This window comes from Panthera onca, chromosome D3 (assembly GCF_046562875.1).
Source record: "Panthera onca isolate mPanOnc1 chromosome D3, mPanOnc1 haplotype 2, whole genome shotgun sequence".
In the NCBI taxonomy this organism is placed as follows: domain Eukaryota; kingdom Metazoa; phylum Chordata; class Mammalia; order Carnivora; family Felidae; genus Panthera; species Panthera onca.
Window position 1 is genome coordinate 74,652,455 of NC_138350.1, and position 18,168 is coordinate 74,670,622.

At 34.8% G+C, this 18,168-nt stretch overlaps 1 protein-coding gene across 5 annotated transcripts in view; it reads left to right on the forward strand.

The window, feature by feature from the left end:
• WDR7 (WD repeat domain 7) overlaps positions 1–18,168 on the forward strand; it is a 353,450-nt gene that overhangs the window by 100,420 nt on the left and 234,862 nt on the right. For all 5 annotated transcript variants that reach the window (XM_060613943.3, XM_060613948.3, XM_060613944.3 and 2 more), the window contains 2 exons: positions 2,492–3,261; positions 4,553–4,641. In XM_060613943.3, the coding sequence (XP_060469926.1) occupies positions 2,492–3,261; positions 4,553–4,641 (859 nt within the window). The remainder of the gene's footprint in view (positions 1–2,491; positions 3,262–4,552; positions 4,642–18,168) is intronic.

Here is an 18,168-nt window from a genome sequence, read left to right on the forward strand (position 1 = left end):
TATACCTTGTAACAAATATAGAGAAATATAAAGAAATAGTATTCTGTGATTCCATCCCAAAATGTTATTATGAAAATAATATATATTGACTATATACCTTTTAAGAAATATAGAGAAATGTAAAGAAAAGATATTCTGTAATTCCATCACAAAATGTTATTACTAACACTTTCATGTATTTCTTCCCAGTGTCTTTCACCATGCTCAAATACATATTTAAGCATTAAAGAAATGAAATGAGGGGTGCCTGGGTGGCTCAGTCGTTAGAGCGTCTGACTCTTGATTTCAGTTCAGGTCACGATCCCAGGGTGGTAGTATTGAGCCCCCTGTCAGGTTCCGTGCTGAGCCTGGAGTCTGCTTGAGATTCTCTGTGTCTCTCCCTCTGTCCCTTTCTCATTCATGTGTGATCTCTCCCTTAAAATAAATAAATTTAAAAAAATGAAATCAGAACCATACTGTGTGTGTGTGTGTGTGTGTGTGTGTGTGTGTATAATTTTATCTCACTTAAAATTGGAACAGGAAATTTTGTCATGTGGTTAAATGTGCCCAGAAAGCATGATTTGTAGTGATTGCAGTATTTATTCTGTTATATGGCTACCCTTAAATTATTTACCTGTTTCCTTATTGTTAGATTACTTAGGTTTCAATTTAAAATAATGGCTACCATTTCACCGAGCATCTTTGTACATCAATCCTTGTCTGTATTTCTGACTATGTAAGATTGGGTTCTAGAAATAACTGCACTGGATCAAACAGTCTAAGGGCTTGCAGTGTATTTCGCCACATTGCTCTTCTAGAAGTTTCCTGTTTAAATTCATGCCTGCAGTATGTGGGTTTGACTTTCACTATACTCGTAGCTAAGTTAAGTAGTTTTTAGTGTTTACTGTGTGCTGATTTTATAAATGGTATCTTGTATCCATTTTGAGTTTATTTTTGTGTATGGTGTAAGAAAGTGGTCCAGGTTCATTCTTCTGCGTGTCGCTGTCCAGTTTTCCCAGCACCACTTGCTGAATTTTAACGGTTATTTCCCTGACAACTAGTTTGAGCTGGTTTTTCCCTATATTTATTGAGTCTTTGTTTCTTTTACTGGGAGGTGTCCTTGATCTTTACGGTATTCCCCTTTTATTTGGGCATTAGTATTTTTCTTGCTGATTTTAAGAAATATTTGTATAGAATGTAACTCTATCAGTCTTATTTTTGGCACATTTTCCTGTTTCTTGCCTCTTGCTTTTATAGTAGTGAATTTTAAGTTTAAGTATGTTTAGAAAGCCCTTTCTCATCTTGAGATCAAATCTATTCATCTGTATTTTGACTTAGTTTTTAACCTGTATTTTCCAATTCTCTTCATAACCCATAATAGTGGCAGCTTTTTGACTGAAGAGTGATGTGATTGGATCTGTGCATCAGAAAGAAGTCTTGTGCCTCCAGGGAGGTGGACTGGAATAAGGAGAGACTAGGGGCAGTGAACCCTGCTGAGAGGGGAAAATAAGGGTCTGGATGTGGGAACACAATGGAAGGGGAATAATTCTCCACTGATGGTCTGGGAGGTACTGCAGTGGCAGGCTGGTCATCACATATTAAGATGAGGTGCTATGGGACATCTAGATACAAGCAGTGTGATTAGAGGATTAAAACTCCAGGAGGCTGGTCTGGCTGCTGATAGAAATTAGGGAGCCATCCGCATACAAGTGTTAGTCCTAAAGTGGAAGGAAGGATGAGTTTTCAAGGCAGCTGACTGAGAAGGGTGGTCAGAATTAGAAGGCTAACCGGGAAGGTGTTCTCCAGGAAGCTGGGAGAGCTTTTTATTTTTGTGATTTATGCTTTGTCACTCACCCAGCAAAAATAACAATGTTAGATACTCCAAAGAGCTCGAGGAGGAGTGGGACTGAGAGTTGCCTTGGATTACCCTGCTCCTTTCCATGTATTTGGAAATAGGGGCTGTAGGGGGGAGAGAGATCAGTAGAAGAGAGGGGCATGGTCAAAGGATAGCACTTTTTGTTAGAGTCTGGGTAGACTTGAGCCCGTTGTCTGTTGAGGGAAAAGAATCTGTGAACAGGGAGAGTGTGAAGGAAAAGTAGAAGAAGGTGGAATTTGATGATACAGCAACTTAAAGGGATGAGTTGCCATGAGTGACAAGTGGCCTCTTCTGTTAGGTAGACCAGTAGTTCATTCCCAGAGACAGAATTTGCACAGAAGTTATTGAAACTATTTTTAGTCTGTTCTTTGAGTAAAAAAAACTCCCTGCTTAATAACAAAATTTTCTTGTTTTAAAAATGGACAGTTTTCTAATTATTTCAGCATAAAGTTCTCATATAAATTCATATCTTTTACATGCTGCCGATTGGCAAAGTTTGTGTGTTGCTTTTAACGATAGACGTACCTAAAAATACAGCTTGATAAGCATTCAGATTCCACTATTTATTATTCATTAATGGATGTATGAAATTAAACGTTTTATATTATAACCATTTTTTTAAAATGTTTATTGCAGGGGAATTTACCTAAATATTCCCATAACTCCCTGATGGTTCAAGCAATAAAGACAAACCTAACAGATCCGGACATACATGTGCTTTTCTTTGATGTGGAAGCGTTGATTATTCAACTCTTGACTGAAGAAGCCTCTAGGCCGAATACCGCGCTTATTTCCCCAGAGAATTTGCAAAAAGCATCTGGCAGTTCAGACAAAGGGGGCTCTTTTCTAACTGGAAAACGAGCAGCAGTTCTCTTCCAACAAGTGAAAGAAACCATCAAAGAGAACATAAAGGAACATCTCCTTGATGATGAAGAGGAGGATGAGGAGATAATGAGGCAGAGGAGGGAAGAAAGCGATCCAGAATACCGGGCCAGCAAATCTAAGCCATTGACCCTATTAGAATATAATTTAACAATGGACACTGCAAAATTGTTCATGTCCTGTCTTCACGCCTGGGGTTTAAATGAAGTTCTGGATGAAGTTTGTCTTGATCGCCTTGGAATGCTGAAACCCCATTGCACAGTATCTTTTGGTCTCCTGTCTCGAGGAGGTCATATGTCATTGATGCTTCCTGGTTATAATCAGCCTGCTCGTAAACTATCACATGGGAAAGCGGAAGTAGGAAGGAAGCTGCCAGCAGCCGAGGGCGCAGGAAAGGGAACTTACGGAGTGTCCCGAGCCGTCACCACCCAGCATCTACTGTCTATCATATCTTTGGCAAATACGTTAATGAGTATGACCAACGCAACGTTTATTGGTGATCATATGAAGAAGGGTCCTACCAGGTGTGACCATGATAGTCTGATTTTATTATCACATTTCAAAAAAACGAACAAAACAAAAACCCTGTTTTATTTTTCTCGCTGTTTGTTTTTATTTTTTTGGCTCTCCCCACCTTAACATTATTGTATTATCTCAGTGTTTCCCTTTTAAATTTTAAAACACAATATGCATGATTTAAAGCATGACAAAATCGCACAGTTTAACCTTCACTCAGATACAACGTAGCTATTCCAAAAAAGTTTTGGAACAAGGGAGTAGGTATCAGTTCAGCTTTAATGAGTGAATTATAGACTAGGTCTTTGGTGAATATAATCTTGGGATTGTAGCTACCTAAAGTTTGCATTGATACTTAATTCAAAATGTGTATTTGAAATGCTTCTTCTCTTTGTGACATATATAATGAAAGATAGGTGTTCAGTAATTGGCTTCAGAATTTTGTGAGAAGTATGGTCAGAATTTTTCAGTTGGAAAAGAGAAAACAGCTTTTAATTGTAGGAGAGTATTATTTTAGTATTTCAGGAATGCCTAACCTGATTTGCTATTACCTATTTTCCAGAAGTCATGAAGATTGCTTTTGAAACTGGTTTTATTATACTTTATTGAGAGTTGATCATATTGAGAAATTTTAAAAAATCAAATACTTAAGTAGTACTTACCTTGTAACTGGTTCTGTTGCAAGTACTTTATAGACACTATCTCATTAATGCTCTTAACCCTGTAAGGTAGGTACTTTTATTATCCTTTTACTGCAGATAAGAAAACTGAGACTCAGGTCAAGTAATGTGTCCAAGGTCACACAAGTAGTTAAGTGGTAGAGCTAGAATTCAAAATGAGACACATGGCCTCTGGAGTCCAAGATTTCTCATGCCTTACTTCCTTTTTCAGATTTTAAGGATGAATTCTTCTAAACTCAAAGTATTCCACGAATTCGTTTGACCAGTGATAGAGGAAGGGCTGAAATCTCAGCATGCTAATTGAAGAGTGAAGGACTAATTATGATATTTATTTGTCAGTGGTAGCACATTAAGCTATTCATAAATATTCCTTAAACTAGCATAAAGCACAGATTGTAGTTGTCAAACTTTTACTTGATATTTGCTAATCATTTAATATATTGAAATTTGAAAAGGAAAATGTTAATAGGTACGACGCAGGAAAAACCATTGGTTTTTGAAAAGTAAATTGAAAATGTTCTGTATGTGTTTTGCAATTCATTCGGGACTAGGAAGTTTAATATTTTAAATGGTTTCAGATTTATGAAAGTATATATATATTTTCTTCTTCTTTTTAAAGGCCACCTCGACCAAGCACCCCAGACCTTTCTAAGGCAAGGGGTTCCCCTCCAACTTCCAGTAATATTGTGCAAGGACAGATTAAACAAGGTAAAATTAAATCTTATTAAGTAATTGACCTGACATTTCAGCTGTAGGAACTCAGGAGGCATAGCTAATGTGTAATCATAACATTTTGTTTGTCTCACATTGTTAAAAGGGAGAAAAGTTGTTATATTCCAGATGTAAATGTGGATAATTAAGGTGTCAGTTAAAAATAAATCAGGTTTATTTAGAAATTGATAAATGAGCATATTTCACATAATTTTATTGTACTGTCTTTGACCTAATTTTTATGCATTAGGGGCACCTTAACTTGACAACACTAGTGTGTTAATTGTGTGTGCTGAGTTTAAAAGTGATACCTATTTTTAAACTACATTTAGAAATGTTGAAATTCACATTTTCATACTGTAGCTCTTCTGCTCTTTACCAGGGGCTCATGCCTTGTAATCCACAAGTGGAAATCCTTTCTTTTTGTTTACATTATTATATACTTTAACTTTTGTCTATAGCTTTCTTTTTCAGTAGGAGGTGGAAGTGAATGTTGCGTTTCTTTTCCATTATTATCTTTTATATTCATTTTAAGAGTAGCAAATGAGGCAACCAGAGTTGGGGGTCAGGTCTGCTGAGAGTTTCCCTTCAGGCCGAGCGTTAATGCTGGCTCTCAGAATGTGATAGAAGTGAAGAAGTGAGCAGGAGATGGGATGCTGAAGGTTCTGCTTGTAAATGCTGACTTTCAGGGTCTTCTTTTTTCCATAGGTTTTGTTTTTGTTTTGTTTTTTCGGGTTTAAAGAGTCCATGAATAGTTCTACAAGATTTGTTAGATAAACAATAGGCCTCCAACTTTTTATCTACAATTTTTCCCTTCCCTAGGACAAGTACTTTTTTCTCTCTTAGCTTATTATTTAGTATTTACTGTCTTTAAATGTATGCCCGCTTTTCAGTTTAAGTACTTGTCTATTGGCTTCCCATTATGGAAGAAAAGCTCCCGCATTCTCAACTCCCTCCCATCCTTTATTCCAACCCTACGTATTCACCCCTCTTGTTGCCCTTCCTCTGATTAAACTTGATATAAACTATTATAACTGTGTGTTATAGAAAAGTTTTGGTTGGACAGCTTTATACTTGTGTATGTGTGAAATATATGTACAGAAAAGTGCACAGAACAGAAATATCTAGCTCAGTGAGTCCTTTTACATGCTGAACACTCTTGTAACTATGGCGTTGGACAAGAAATCGAACTTTGCCAGGGCTCCAGAAGTTGCTGGTATGTTCCCTCCCAATCATATGCCCCCTTCCAAAGGTCACTACTATCTTGACTTCTGGGAAATTCCTTCTTTTCTTTCCTTTATAGTTATACCCATCTAAGTTTAAATCCCTAAACACTATTTAATTTTGTCTGTGTTTTGAATTTTATATAAATTCAGTCAGGCGTGGAGTTATGTATTGTTTTGTATTTGGCTTCTTTTGTGAGATTTATCGATGATGTTGCATTTGACTAAAGTTTATTCATTTTCATTGTTCATTTTTATTGGAGTAGTGTATTCTGTTGAATGAATAGACCACAGTTTCTCCATTTTCCTATCAATAACCATTTGAATTATTTTCAGTTTTTGTTTTTCATAAATAATTCCATGAACATTCTTGCATTTGGATCTTAATGTACCTTATGAGTACTTCTGTTGTGTCTATAACTAAAAGTGGGATTTCTGCATATGTTTATCTTCAGCTTTAGCAGATGTTGTCATGTCTTCCTAAGTGAGTGACTAATACGGATCCTTCAAAATGGCTAATGTGGAAAAGATGGAAAATGCTGCATTGGCTAGGATATGGGGCAAGAACTCCCATACACCACCGGTGAGATATGCTGGCCAACCCTGAATATTTTCCATCTTTTTCACTTTAGCCATCTTGGTGTGTGTATAGTAGGCTCTCGTATGTTTAATTTACATTCCCCAGTTTCCATTAAGGTCGAACACTTTTTTGTATGTATATTGCTCATATTTATATGTTCTTTTGTGAAGTGCCTGTCCAACTTGTGTATCTATTAGGTTGTCTTTAAAAACATGACTTGTAAGGGTTGATCTGTGACTGTCCTTAATATGAGCCCTCTGTTATATGTAAATATTTATTTGCCTTTCATGCCTATCTTTGAAATTCAGCACTCTCCATTTCAGTGGAATGTAATATAACATTTTTTTTTCATTTATGATTAATATTTTTGTGTCCTGTTTAGAAGTTACCCTGATATCATGAGGCCATTCTGTCTTAGGAGATTTTTTGTTTTCCCCTTTTTATTTAGATCTCCAATCTGCCTAGAATTCAGTTCTGGGTATAAAGGGAAACAGGGGTCCTGTTTCTTTTTTTTCCTCCATATGATACCATATTAGTCAAGCATGATTTATTAAAGAGACGATTCATTCCCCACTGCTTTGCAGTGCCACCTTTGGCATAAATAAAATGTTCTTGGAGAGAGAGAGAAAATCCCAGGCAGGCACTGACAGTGCAGAGCTCAACGCAGGGTTTGAACTCACAAACCTCACAAACCATGAGATCATGACCTGAGCGCTTAACTGACTGAGGCACCCAGGCACCCCCATTAAATATTCTTCGATTTGATTTGTTCCTGGGACTGTTTGTGCCCATTGATTTGCTTGTGTATCCTTGTGCCTTAATTACTGTAGCTTTGTAATAAAACTTGGTATTCAGTAGATCAAGTCTTTCCACCTTATTCTTAAATCATGTTATGGCTATGCTTGTTTCTTTGAATTTCTCAGTTGTCAGTTTAAAGCTAGTTTGTTAATTGTTACAAAAACCTGTTATGATTTCAACTGCCATTTTATTGAATTTGTAGATGAGTTTGGGGAGAATTAGTATCTTTGTGGGATTCATTCATTCAGTATATTTAACATATTCAACTCAGCCCTATTCCTATTTTTTTTAGGTCTGATATAGCTATGTTAACTCTTAGAGTTTTCTGTGTAGAGGTCTTACATACTTTAGATTTATTCCTAGATATGGATTTTAAAAATATTCTTGTAACTGGTATTGAATATTTTGTTTTCTGTGCCTCTGGCACAGAAATGCAGATGATTTTTGTATATTGACCTTGTATCAAGCAGTCATGCTAAATGCAACTATTGTTTGTAATACTTTATTTGTAGATTAGTTGGATTATATGGACAGTCATATGGGATACTTTTTCTATTCCCAATGTTTTCCCAAAGGGAAAATGTCTAAGCTTTCATAATTCTGATATTTCCCATATGCTTCTTACTGGTAATCTCTAAGAAATTAACTCTCCATTATTCCTTTGCTAAGTGTTTATCTTCAGTGTATGTTGGGTTTTATCATGCTTTTTCTATCTTGAGATGAATATATAATTTTTCCTTTTAATCTGTTGTGATGCATTATTGTCTTATATAGTTGCAGTGTGTGTGTATATATATATATATATATATATATGTATGTATATATACATATATATATGTATATGTATGTATATATATATATATATATGTATATAATTTTTTTCCCAGAAGAAAGTTGTCCTTTCTTCTGATGCCCTTATAAAGTATTACATTACTCAAGTTTCAAAAAGTTGATTAAGGGATCTTTCCTCCTTTTCTATTTTCAGGTAGAATTTGAATAAGATTGGCATTATCTCTTCCATAAATGTGCAGCAGAATTGGTTGGATTTAGATCTAGAGGTTTTTTTGGTGGGCAGTTTTTAAATTCTGGGTTTAATTTCTCTCATTGTCATGGGACACTTCAAATTTTCTGTTCTTGTGTCTGTTTCATTAATTCATAGTCAGTGATTTTTCCAGTTCTTTTAAATTTGCTGTCCTAGGAAAATATCTTATCTTTTAAATTTCTTTAATATCTGTAGTGATGTCACCATTTTTATTTCTTATGTTAATCATTTGTATCTTCTTTCTTTTTTTCGATCAGTCTCATCAGGGGCTTATGGACCTTATTAGTTATTTTAATGAATCCGCTGTGTCTTTGTGTATCCTTTCTAGTGCATATTTTTTCCAACTTCACTGAAGTCAGCTCTTCTACATTCTTTGGATTTAATAGGCTTTTTTTTTTTTTTTTTAACTTTCTAACATGGGTGGTTACTTACCAATTTTTATCCCTTCTTTCTTCAGAGAATATGCCCAAAATAATGTCATCTGCGAATAAAGGCAATTTTACTTCTTTTGAGACAGTGCATTTTATTTTTCTTACCTTATTGCACAGATAAGGAGTTAGAGCATGATGTTGAATTGAAGAAGTCAGAGTAGACATCTTTGCCTGTTCCCAACCATGGGTTAAAGCATTCAGTCTTTATTAAGTATGATGTTAACTGCAGGTTCTTCTTAGATGAGGAGGATGTTAAGGAAGTTACCTTCTCTTCTTAGTTTGTTGAGAAATTTTTTATGATGTTAGATTTGGTCACATGGTTTTTCTGCATCTTTTGAAATTAACAAATGAGTTTTCTCCTTTACTTTCTTAAGACAAAGTACATGAACTTTTGAATTTTAAAACAACCTTGTGATCCTAGGGTAGACCACACTTGGTCATGATGAATTATTCTTCTACTGGATTGTTGGATATAATTTGCTAAAATTTGTTAAGAGTTTGTTACATTTATGAAGGATTTTGGTCTACAATTTTCATTTCTGTTAATGTTCTTTGTTCAGTTTTGTAACAGTATAATGGTGGAGTTAGCATGTTATCCTTTTGTGTGTGTGTGTTTTCTGGAAGGGTTTGTGTAGGAATGATAGTATTTCTTAGTTGTTTGATATAATGCACTAGTGAAAGTATGTAGACCTGGAGTTTTCTCTATGGGAAGGGTCTTAACTGCAAATTTGGATGTTTTAATAGATTAGGGTTATTTAGATGTTTTTCTTTTTTAATTATTATTTCATCTTGAGTGAACTTTGGTAGTTTGTGTCAAAGTTATTGGCAAAAAGTTTAATATTCTTTTATTTTTCTTTTAATATCCTATATGTAGGATTTGAAAAGATATCCCCTCTCCCATTTCTGTTATTTATAATTTATGAATTTTCTTTCTTTTCCTGAGTAGTCTAGCAGTGATTGTGGATTTTTTTTATTCCTCCTTGCATCTGTATATTAGTTTTTGCTTCATGTTTTATGAATCTCTCTTATTAGGCACATAAACCTTTAGAATTGTTATTTCTTACTGACTTTTTTTTTGTTTTTACTTGTCTCATGAAATGATCTCTTTATCCTTGATAATATCTTTTGCTTTTGCTTTGAAAATCTACTTTGTTTATAATAATATAACCATTTTAGCATTTTTTGGTTACTATTATTAGCATGGTGTATATTTTTCCATCCTTTTACTTTTCACCCATTTTGCATCTTTACATTTAAAGTGTGTTTCTTTATAGACAACATGGCCTGCTTTTTAACTGTAGTGTTTAAACCACTTACATTTAATGTGTTTGTTGACATGGTTAGGTTTGAGTCCATCTTTCTGCTCTTTTTTCTCCTTGTCTCATTTGTTCTTTGTTCCTTCTTTTCCTTTTTCTGCTGTTTTTCAGATTAATGGAATCTTTTTTTTTATTATATCACTTTATCTCCTTTACTGGCTTATAAGCTAAATTTTTGTTATTTTAGTGGCAATTTTAGAGTTTCTAGTTTACATAGATCTTTAACTTATCACAGTGTGCCTTTAAGTGGTATTATTACCATTTAACATTTAAAAAAATTTTTTTAATGTTTATTTTTGAGAGAGAGTGAGTCGGGGAGGGGCAGAGAGAGAGAGAGGGAAGGAGGGAGACAATCTGAAACAGGCTCCAGGCTCTGAGCTGTCAGCATAGAGCCTGACACGGGGCTCAAACTCTGAACAATCAAAGATCATGACCTGAGCCAAAGTTGGATGCTTAACTGACTGAGCCAGTCAGGTGCCCCTACCATTTAACATTAAATATAAAAATTGTAAAATGTTTTACTTGCATTTTTTACTTCCTGGCCTTTGTGCGATTTTTGTCTTGTAATTTACATTTTTGTATATTATAAACCTTAAATATCACTATTATTTAATAGTCAGTTGTATTTTATGGAGATTTAAATAGACAAAGACCATATATATTTACCTATGTAATTACCATTTTTGCTGCTCTTCATTCCTTTGTATAGATCTGGATTTTTATCTGGTATAATTTTTTTTTTTTTTTTTTCTGTCTAAAGTACTTGCTTTAACATTTCTTGTAGTGAAGGTCTGCTGTTCTTTCAGCTTTATGTCTGAAAACATCTTTATTTGCTTTTGACTTTGGAAGATATTTTTTTGGTATAGAATTCTACGTTGACCATTTGTATCTTTCAGTACTTTAGAAATGATAGTTTATTGTCTTCTCATTTGCATTGTTTTTAACAAGAAATCTGATGCCATTTGTATCTATCTCTGTATATAACTAACATTTAAAAAGTTTTTTTTACTACTTGTTGTAAAGATTTTCTCTTTATTTGGTTTTGAGCCATTTGCTTATGAGGCTTCTTGGTGTAGTTTTATGTTTCTTGTGGTTGCGGTTTATTAAGCTTATTTTTGTAGTTTTTATTAAGTTAAAACATTTCTCACCATTATTTCTCCAACTAATCTTTCTTTTCTCTCCTCTCTTCTCTCTTTATTGGACTCAAATTATATGTACATTAGGCCACTTGAAATTGTTTCATAGCTCATTGATGCTTTATTTTTGGATTTTTTTCCTCTCTGTGTTTTGATTAGGTAGTTTCTGTTGCAATGTCTTCAAGTTCATTCATATTTTCTAGCAATATCCAAACTGCTATTAAGCCCAATCAGTTTATTTTTCATCTCAGATATTATGATTTTCATGTTCACAATTTTGAATTGGGTCTTTTTGTTTATATTCTCATTGTCTCTATGTAACTTTTTTCAATATATGAATTACAGTTATAATAACTTTTTAAATACTCTTATTTGATAATTTTGACATCTCTGTCAGTTTGGGGTTGTTTTTAATTGACTTTTCCTCTCCTCATTATGGACTGTACTTTCCTGCTTCTTTGTGTGCCTGGTAATCATTGTTAAGTGGCAGATATTTGAATTTCACCTTGTTGGGTACTGAATATTTTTATATTGTTATAAAAAAATTTTAAGCTATATTCTGGATGCAGTTAAGTTACTTGGAAGCAGTTTGATCTTTTTCTGGTCTTGCTTTTATGATTTGTTAGGTGGGTGTGGAGTTATGTTCTGTCTAAGGCTAATTTCCCATTACTCGGGCCAGACCTTCCTGAGTATCTGGTACCCCATGAATTCTGAATTTTCCAGTCTGGCTAGTGGGAGCAACACACATATACTTTAGTAGTTTCCTCACACACATGAACTGATTGTGCTCTGCTGAATATTTGATGGGGACCTCTGAAGAACCTTGATCTTTGAAGTTCTCTTCTCTTCCTGTGGATTCTGGCTGCTCTGGTTTCCTGAGACTCTCAGCTCTGTCTCCTTAGCTCAGGGAAACTGTTGGGCTCTTCCTAAATCCTCTTTCCTATATGTTGGTCTAGAAACTCCCAACAAGGCAATAAATGGGGGTAATCATAGAGCTGTTTGTCTCCCAACTCCTCACTTTTAGTCCATCATCATTTGATGTCCAGTGGCTTGAAACTATTGGTTTTTTATGTATTTTTTGGGTGGGGGTTATTTTAGATGGGATTATAAGTCTATTTCATGTTACTCCATCTTGGCCAGAAGTGGAAGGTCCTCTCCCTTTACTTTAAACATTTTTTTTTTTTTTTAGTTTATTTATTAATTTTGAGAGAGAGAGAGAGAGAGAGAGAGAGGAGGAGAGAGAAAGAGAGCGAGTGAGCACGTGGGAGGGTCAGAGAGAGGGAGGGAGAGAATCCCAAGTAGACTGTGCACTGTCAGTACAGAGCCCCATGTGGAGCTTGAACCCATGAACCATGAGATCATGACCTGAGCTGAAATCAGGAGTCGGATGCTTCACTGACTCAACCACCCAGGTGCCTCCAAAATGTTCTAAATATACTATTACTTCATAAAGTAAATATTCTTTTATTTTTTTAATGTTTATTTATTTTTGAGAGAGAGACAGAGCATGGGCATGAGCATGTGCAGGGGAGGGGCAGAGAGAGAGGGAAACACAGAATCTGAGGCAGGCTCCAGGCTCTGAGCTGTCAGCACAAAGCCTGATGCAGGGCTTGAACCCATGAACTGCAAGATCATGACCTGAGCTGAGGTCGTATGCTTATCCAACTGAGCCACCCAGGCACCCCAAGGTAAATATTCTTTATGTTACATAGTGTTGTAATATTTTTATAGCCATTACTTCAGGGAGAAATGGAAACGGGTTCACAAAGCTAAAAGACTGACTTAAAATATGGTTAGTTATGGAGGTATGATTAGGATACAATAGCACCTTTTAACTCTAGATCTGTGCTTTTTCTACAATAACACGTATTTTTGTTCTAAATCCACTGAAAATATCATCCAGATTATACAGTACAAATCAGTGGCAGGCCACACTCTCCTTCATTTAATTAGTTTAGAGCTTCATTTGAGACCAGTGCCTGTTAGAGATTTTATTTGTTGTCCTCATCATTACCATCTTCATTATCATTCTTTATAGTTGATGTTTCTTCTTGGATGACAGTTTTCTCCCTCTGTAACCATAGCAGCAGATACAAGGGGTCCAGCGTAATTTGTGACATTGTCACGATACATTGTGTACTTCACCACCATTACAGTATTCAGTTTACTCACTTGGTCAGTTCTGAGAATGTTACAGTAGGAAAGCTTTAATGTTGCTTCTCTCATAAAGCATCACGTTTTGAGAGTGGTGAAGAGAATTGAGTCTTTTTCTAAAGCATTTATTTAAGGTAGACTTAGGAGTTTCCATTTGGAATAGCACAGACGCTTATCTTTTAAAGTAAATAAAGGTTAGCAACGTGTAGTGAGAGTTATGGTAAAATATTTTAGGATGGCATCAGGAAACCCACTTTCTATTTGAATATTGAAAATATGGAGTAATTATCTCTTTAACAAAAAAATTGTTGAGCACTTTTTTCTCCAAACATCTCTATTTAGGACATTAGAAAGATTATTCTGATGTATACTCTCTTAAGTAGTGTGTGTGTGTGTGTGTGTGTGTGTGTATCTATATATCTATATTTATATCTATATCTATATATCTATATATCTATATCTATATCTATATCTATATCTGTATCTATATCTATATATCTAGTAGATAACTCATGAACATAAAACAACCAGTTTAGGATAAGAAGTGGTCAGAGAATGGACAAAAGCTCTGAGTTCTTGGACTACAACAGTTAGGGTATTATATTTCGTCTTTCTGCTCTGACTTCTCTTACCTTGGTTTTCTTTTAAACCTTTTCCTCTCCTTATGTTTTCTTTTCCTGACTCCCACTGCAGTGCACATTGACTCACAATCCATTTTTCAAGCTGGATTGCAAACATGAATATGCTCCTTTTCGATAAACTGTCACTTACATGTCGGCTAATACTTGTTCAGCTGCAAAATAATCTATACAGAGTAAAGACTTTAGCTGGGGATTGGACCTTTCATAGACATTTGGATCTGAGAATAAAGATGATCTGGAGAGTTCAGCTAACATAATTTCTCATACACATTATCAGGGTATTTCATTGGAAAATAATTTCTTCACAGGAGGTTTATTTTGTCTAGCAGTGGGCTTGTTAATTCAGTCTTTGCCAATAATTAACATTTATAGACAAGTCATGTACTTTTTGATAGAGACAGTTTTTATTTATTAGATACTCAATTGTGTGCTTTATAAAACATCTCACTTGAGAAAGGGATCAGAGATGTCAAACTAACTTTTTGTTCATGGTTATACAGCCCTAAATCTGCCCATCGCTTTAGGCTTCTCTACATTCTGACGTACTGTACTTCTCTTGATCAATTCAGTAATCTCATGGCATAAGTCTTTGGTCTGTGTCTCTAGTGCTTATCTTGATTGTGACCCTGTGTCTATGCTGGTAGTTGTGTCTTTACTCAGTGGTAGGTGTGGAAGCAAATCTAAGCAATTTAAGGTTCTAAGGTTATGTAACGATATCTGCTGTTTTATTTTTCAGAAATGTATTTAATTTAGGTTGTCTAAACTTGAAGTAGGAAGTAGTCATTGTTAAATTATTTCAGGAATCATTTATGTAAATTACCCAATAATTTCTCACCATCTTTTTCCAGGGTCTATAGCAAGAAACATATATGGAGTACATATATCAGGTTATTGGATGGACCTGAAGACTCCTTAAAATTTTGTGTTTGAATTTACATGCCTTTTAATAAAAATTGGCATGTAACTTTGGTCTTTGGAAGCTCAAAGGACAGACTTTTGTTCTTTCTGTTCACTAATTTGGCACAAGTGCTTTGAACAGTGACTGGTACACAGAAGGTACTCAATAAATACTTGAATGAATGGATCTATAGATACCTTCTCTCTATGTTTCTAGTGTCAGTATGTCAGTAACTAGGTGCTGAATCTACAAGGCTGACATAACAAATCTCTGCCTTCAAGGAGCTTCTATGTAACGGAGGAGATTCAGACAAGTGTAATTTATGATAATATTTTAATTAGTTATTTGCTTTTCCTGCCAGACTCTCAGTAACCAAGTAACTTTGGCTAATCTTTATGAGACTTTGTATGCTTAGCCCAATATCTGACACATAGCAGGGGCTTATTGTTAATTAAATGAAATAGAAAATTTTAATAGCCTTACTTTCACTGCAGTAAACTTCAGACTCTTCCCCCCAGCCCCCATTGTTTTGGGTCTTAGCTCATTTATGTATTTTGGATATTAGTAATGAAGGAGACCTTTTACAGAAGTGGAATTTTTAAACATTTTTTTAAGTTTTATTTTTTGAACACTGGCTGGAGTTATAGGCCAAGTCATTGCGTCTGAACTTATTCCAAGTCTGATATAATCCAGTGGTGATCTATAGGTTAAGTAGAGTTACTATTTTTCAAACATTATTAGCACTTGTTATTTTGCCTTGATGTATGTCTGTCAGAACAGCATCTTGGGCTGTTAATTCGTTCTGCTTTACGGTAGGTGCTTATCCTCTCTATTTCCTGGACCTTTGTACTTCCTTATTGCCGTTAGACTTTTTGTGCTCTTTCTCCATGGTGTTTTAAGGAAACCCTTTTTTCTGTAGACTGCTTGATCAACAATTTATCCTAATGCTTCATGTTGATTTAAAAGATGATGAGAATGCTCAACTCCCTGAGACATAGAAGTGTAGACATAAAGGAAGTTTATAAAAGGGCAGATGTTACTCTAAGATTCTCTCTTGGATGGAAGACTTAGTGTGGAACGCCTCCTTCTCCTCTATCCACCCCTCTCCACGCTTCATGATTATCACACAGCTCTTTAGATAAAGTGATTCATTATTAAATAGTGTTCATTTTTATTAGTGTTAAGCTTTGGAAAAACTTCTTTAAGCATTGCGTTTGGTTTTACAGAAATCTTTATCTTCTAGATTTCTTTTTTCCGCCTAAAAAATGTATTGAAAGGGCTATTTGTGTTCTTGTACCAGGAGGCCAATGAGGTTTAGACCAATAACTTGCTACCTAAAGTAAGTTCACTTTCTGTCCTTGATACATTCTTCATGTCACAATGGCAGTAGGGAACACTGGAATTCAGAGTCCGATTTCATATGAAGACTGAAATAGGCTTATTCAAAAACAGAAAACCCTGGGTATCGTACATGTATATATGCTATCTAATGGAAAGCGAGAGCGCATGTGTGCACGTGTGTGTTAACCCCATGGGTTCGTTTATCTTTGCCTATCTGTTCATGTGATAGTAAGTAGTCAAAGAGGCTCTTAGCTGCGAAATTAAGGAAATTTCCTAGGTAAACTAATAGAACTTATGCCACTTCTGTCATCACTGGAAGTTGCATTGAGACTTTGCCCTTAAGTTTTACTAAATCCTTAATAAGAGAAAGCCAGTTGATCATTATCATTGCCGCTTTAAGAAACCAAATGCTCATTTATGCTTTATGGTATAAATTTTTAATACTCAGTGCTACATATGACCTCTTCAGATTTTTATTTGTCATTAAATCTTGAGCTTTTTATTTTAGAAGTAGTACTTTTTAAATTTCTGTTGCTGATTTTTTTTTCTGTGTGTGAACAGTTTTGAAAGCTCAAGTAGAATTTGAGTATTCTCAATTAATTATGAAAGTAGTTCTAGATTCTGCAGTTTTAGTTATGAAGTAGGCTGAATGAAATATTTTTTGGTGATGCAGAGATTTTTAAAAACAAACTTACATATATTATAAAAATAAACTTACATTTATTGAACATTATTCTATTAAGACCTATTATTACTTATTCTAGCAGTTTCCTCAGTAGCATTTCTGCTTTCCTGTATGCTGTGACTTAGAGAAGATGTGCTTTTGTCCCACTACTTATTTGTCCTGGCTAGGGTAATGCTCACTCTGTCCTGCAGTTTTATTCATTTGTATTGAATTTCCTCACGTTCTAATTCTGGTGTCCTCTCACTTAAGAGAAAAATCAGATACAGTTACCACAGCCTTTTGAAGGATGATGATAATTTCTCCTTTTCTATAATTTCTCTTAAAAAGGAAAAAAGTCCCACTTGTTGAAAATCACCAGAGGAACTTTGTCAACAATTTTGGTAGCATGAAAGCTAAAGCCTGACAATTTTCTCTTCGCCAACCAGGCTTGCCAACTTTTTTGCATAAGGAAGTGAATATTTTCTAGGCCATAATAACTGAAATCGTAATTAAAAATGATTTAAAAAATGAAAAATTTATTAAGTGGAACATAGAAATATTTGAGATTTCTTTATAAGATTACAATAGAATTCTTGAAGATCTTATGAAATATGCAATTAAAAGCTCTGTGTTTTTCATAAACATAACATTATAAAGTCATTTTAATTTCATAAGGAACAAAAAACAGGCCTGTGATAATAAAAAAAATATATAATTTCCCAAATGAAACTTTCATATGTGCAAGATGTGCTTCTTAGGGTTTATGGAGTTGGATTTCCTGCTTTTTATTACTGTTCATGTGCTTCTCTTAGTTGTGCTGTTTACCACCTCACGCGTGCCTGATTGACATTATGACGCATTTGTGTGGAAATTATGAAAAGTTGTTTTCATGCAGCTGTCCTGTAGCTACAAAGGAACTTCACTGCATGAAAAACAAACATATCATTCAGTGGACAATGCTTAATCTGTTCAGGAGCCCAAACCTATTGCTGTTCAATGACAGAAGAAAGGAGAGGGATTAATTTGAAGATGCTTGTGCATGACATATGGTAATTTCTCCATAGGAAGGAAGTGTCAAATGGTGACCTCTAAATCTTAACATTGACCTCCAGTTGTAGAATGTGTGTGCCATACGGTCTTTTTGCCTTTTCATATGATAATTTAAGCTGAAACATTTTCCTGGTAACATTACTTTTTGGGGGTGTGGGGTGCGGGTTGTTGCATGTATTATATAAGGATTAGAACACTCAGTAATTATTTTTATAATATAAAGCATTTGTATCATAAAAAATATTTTTTA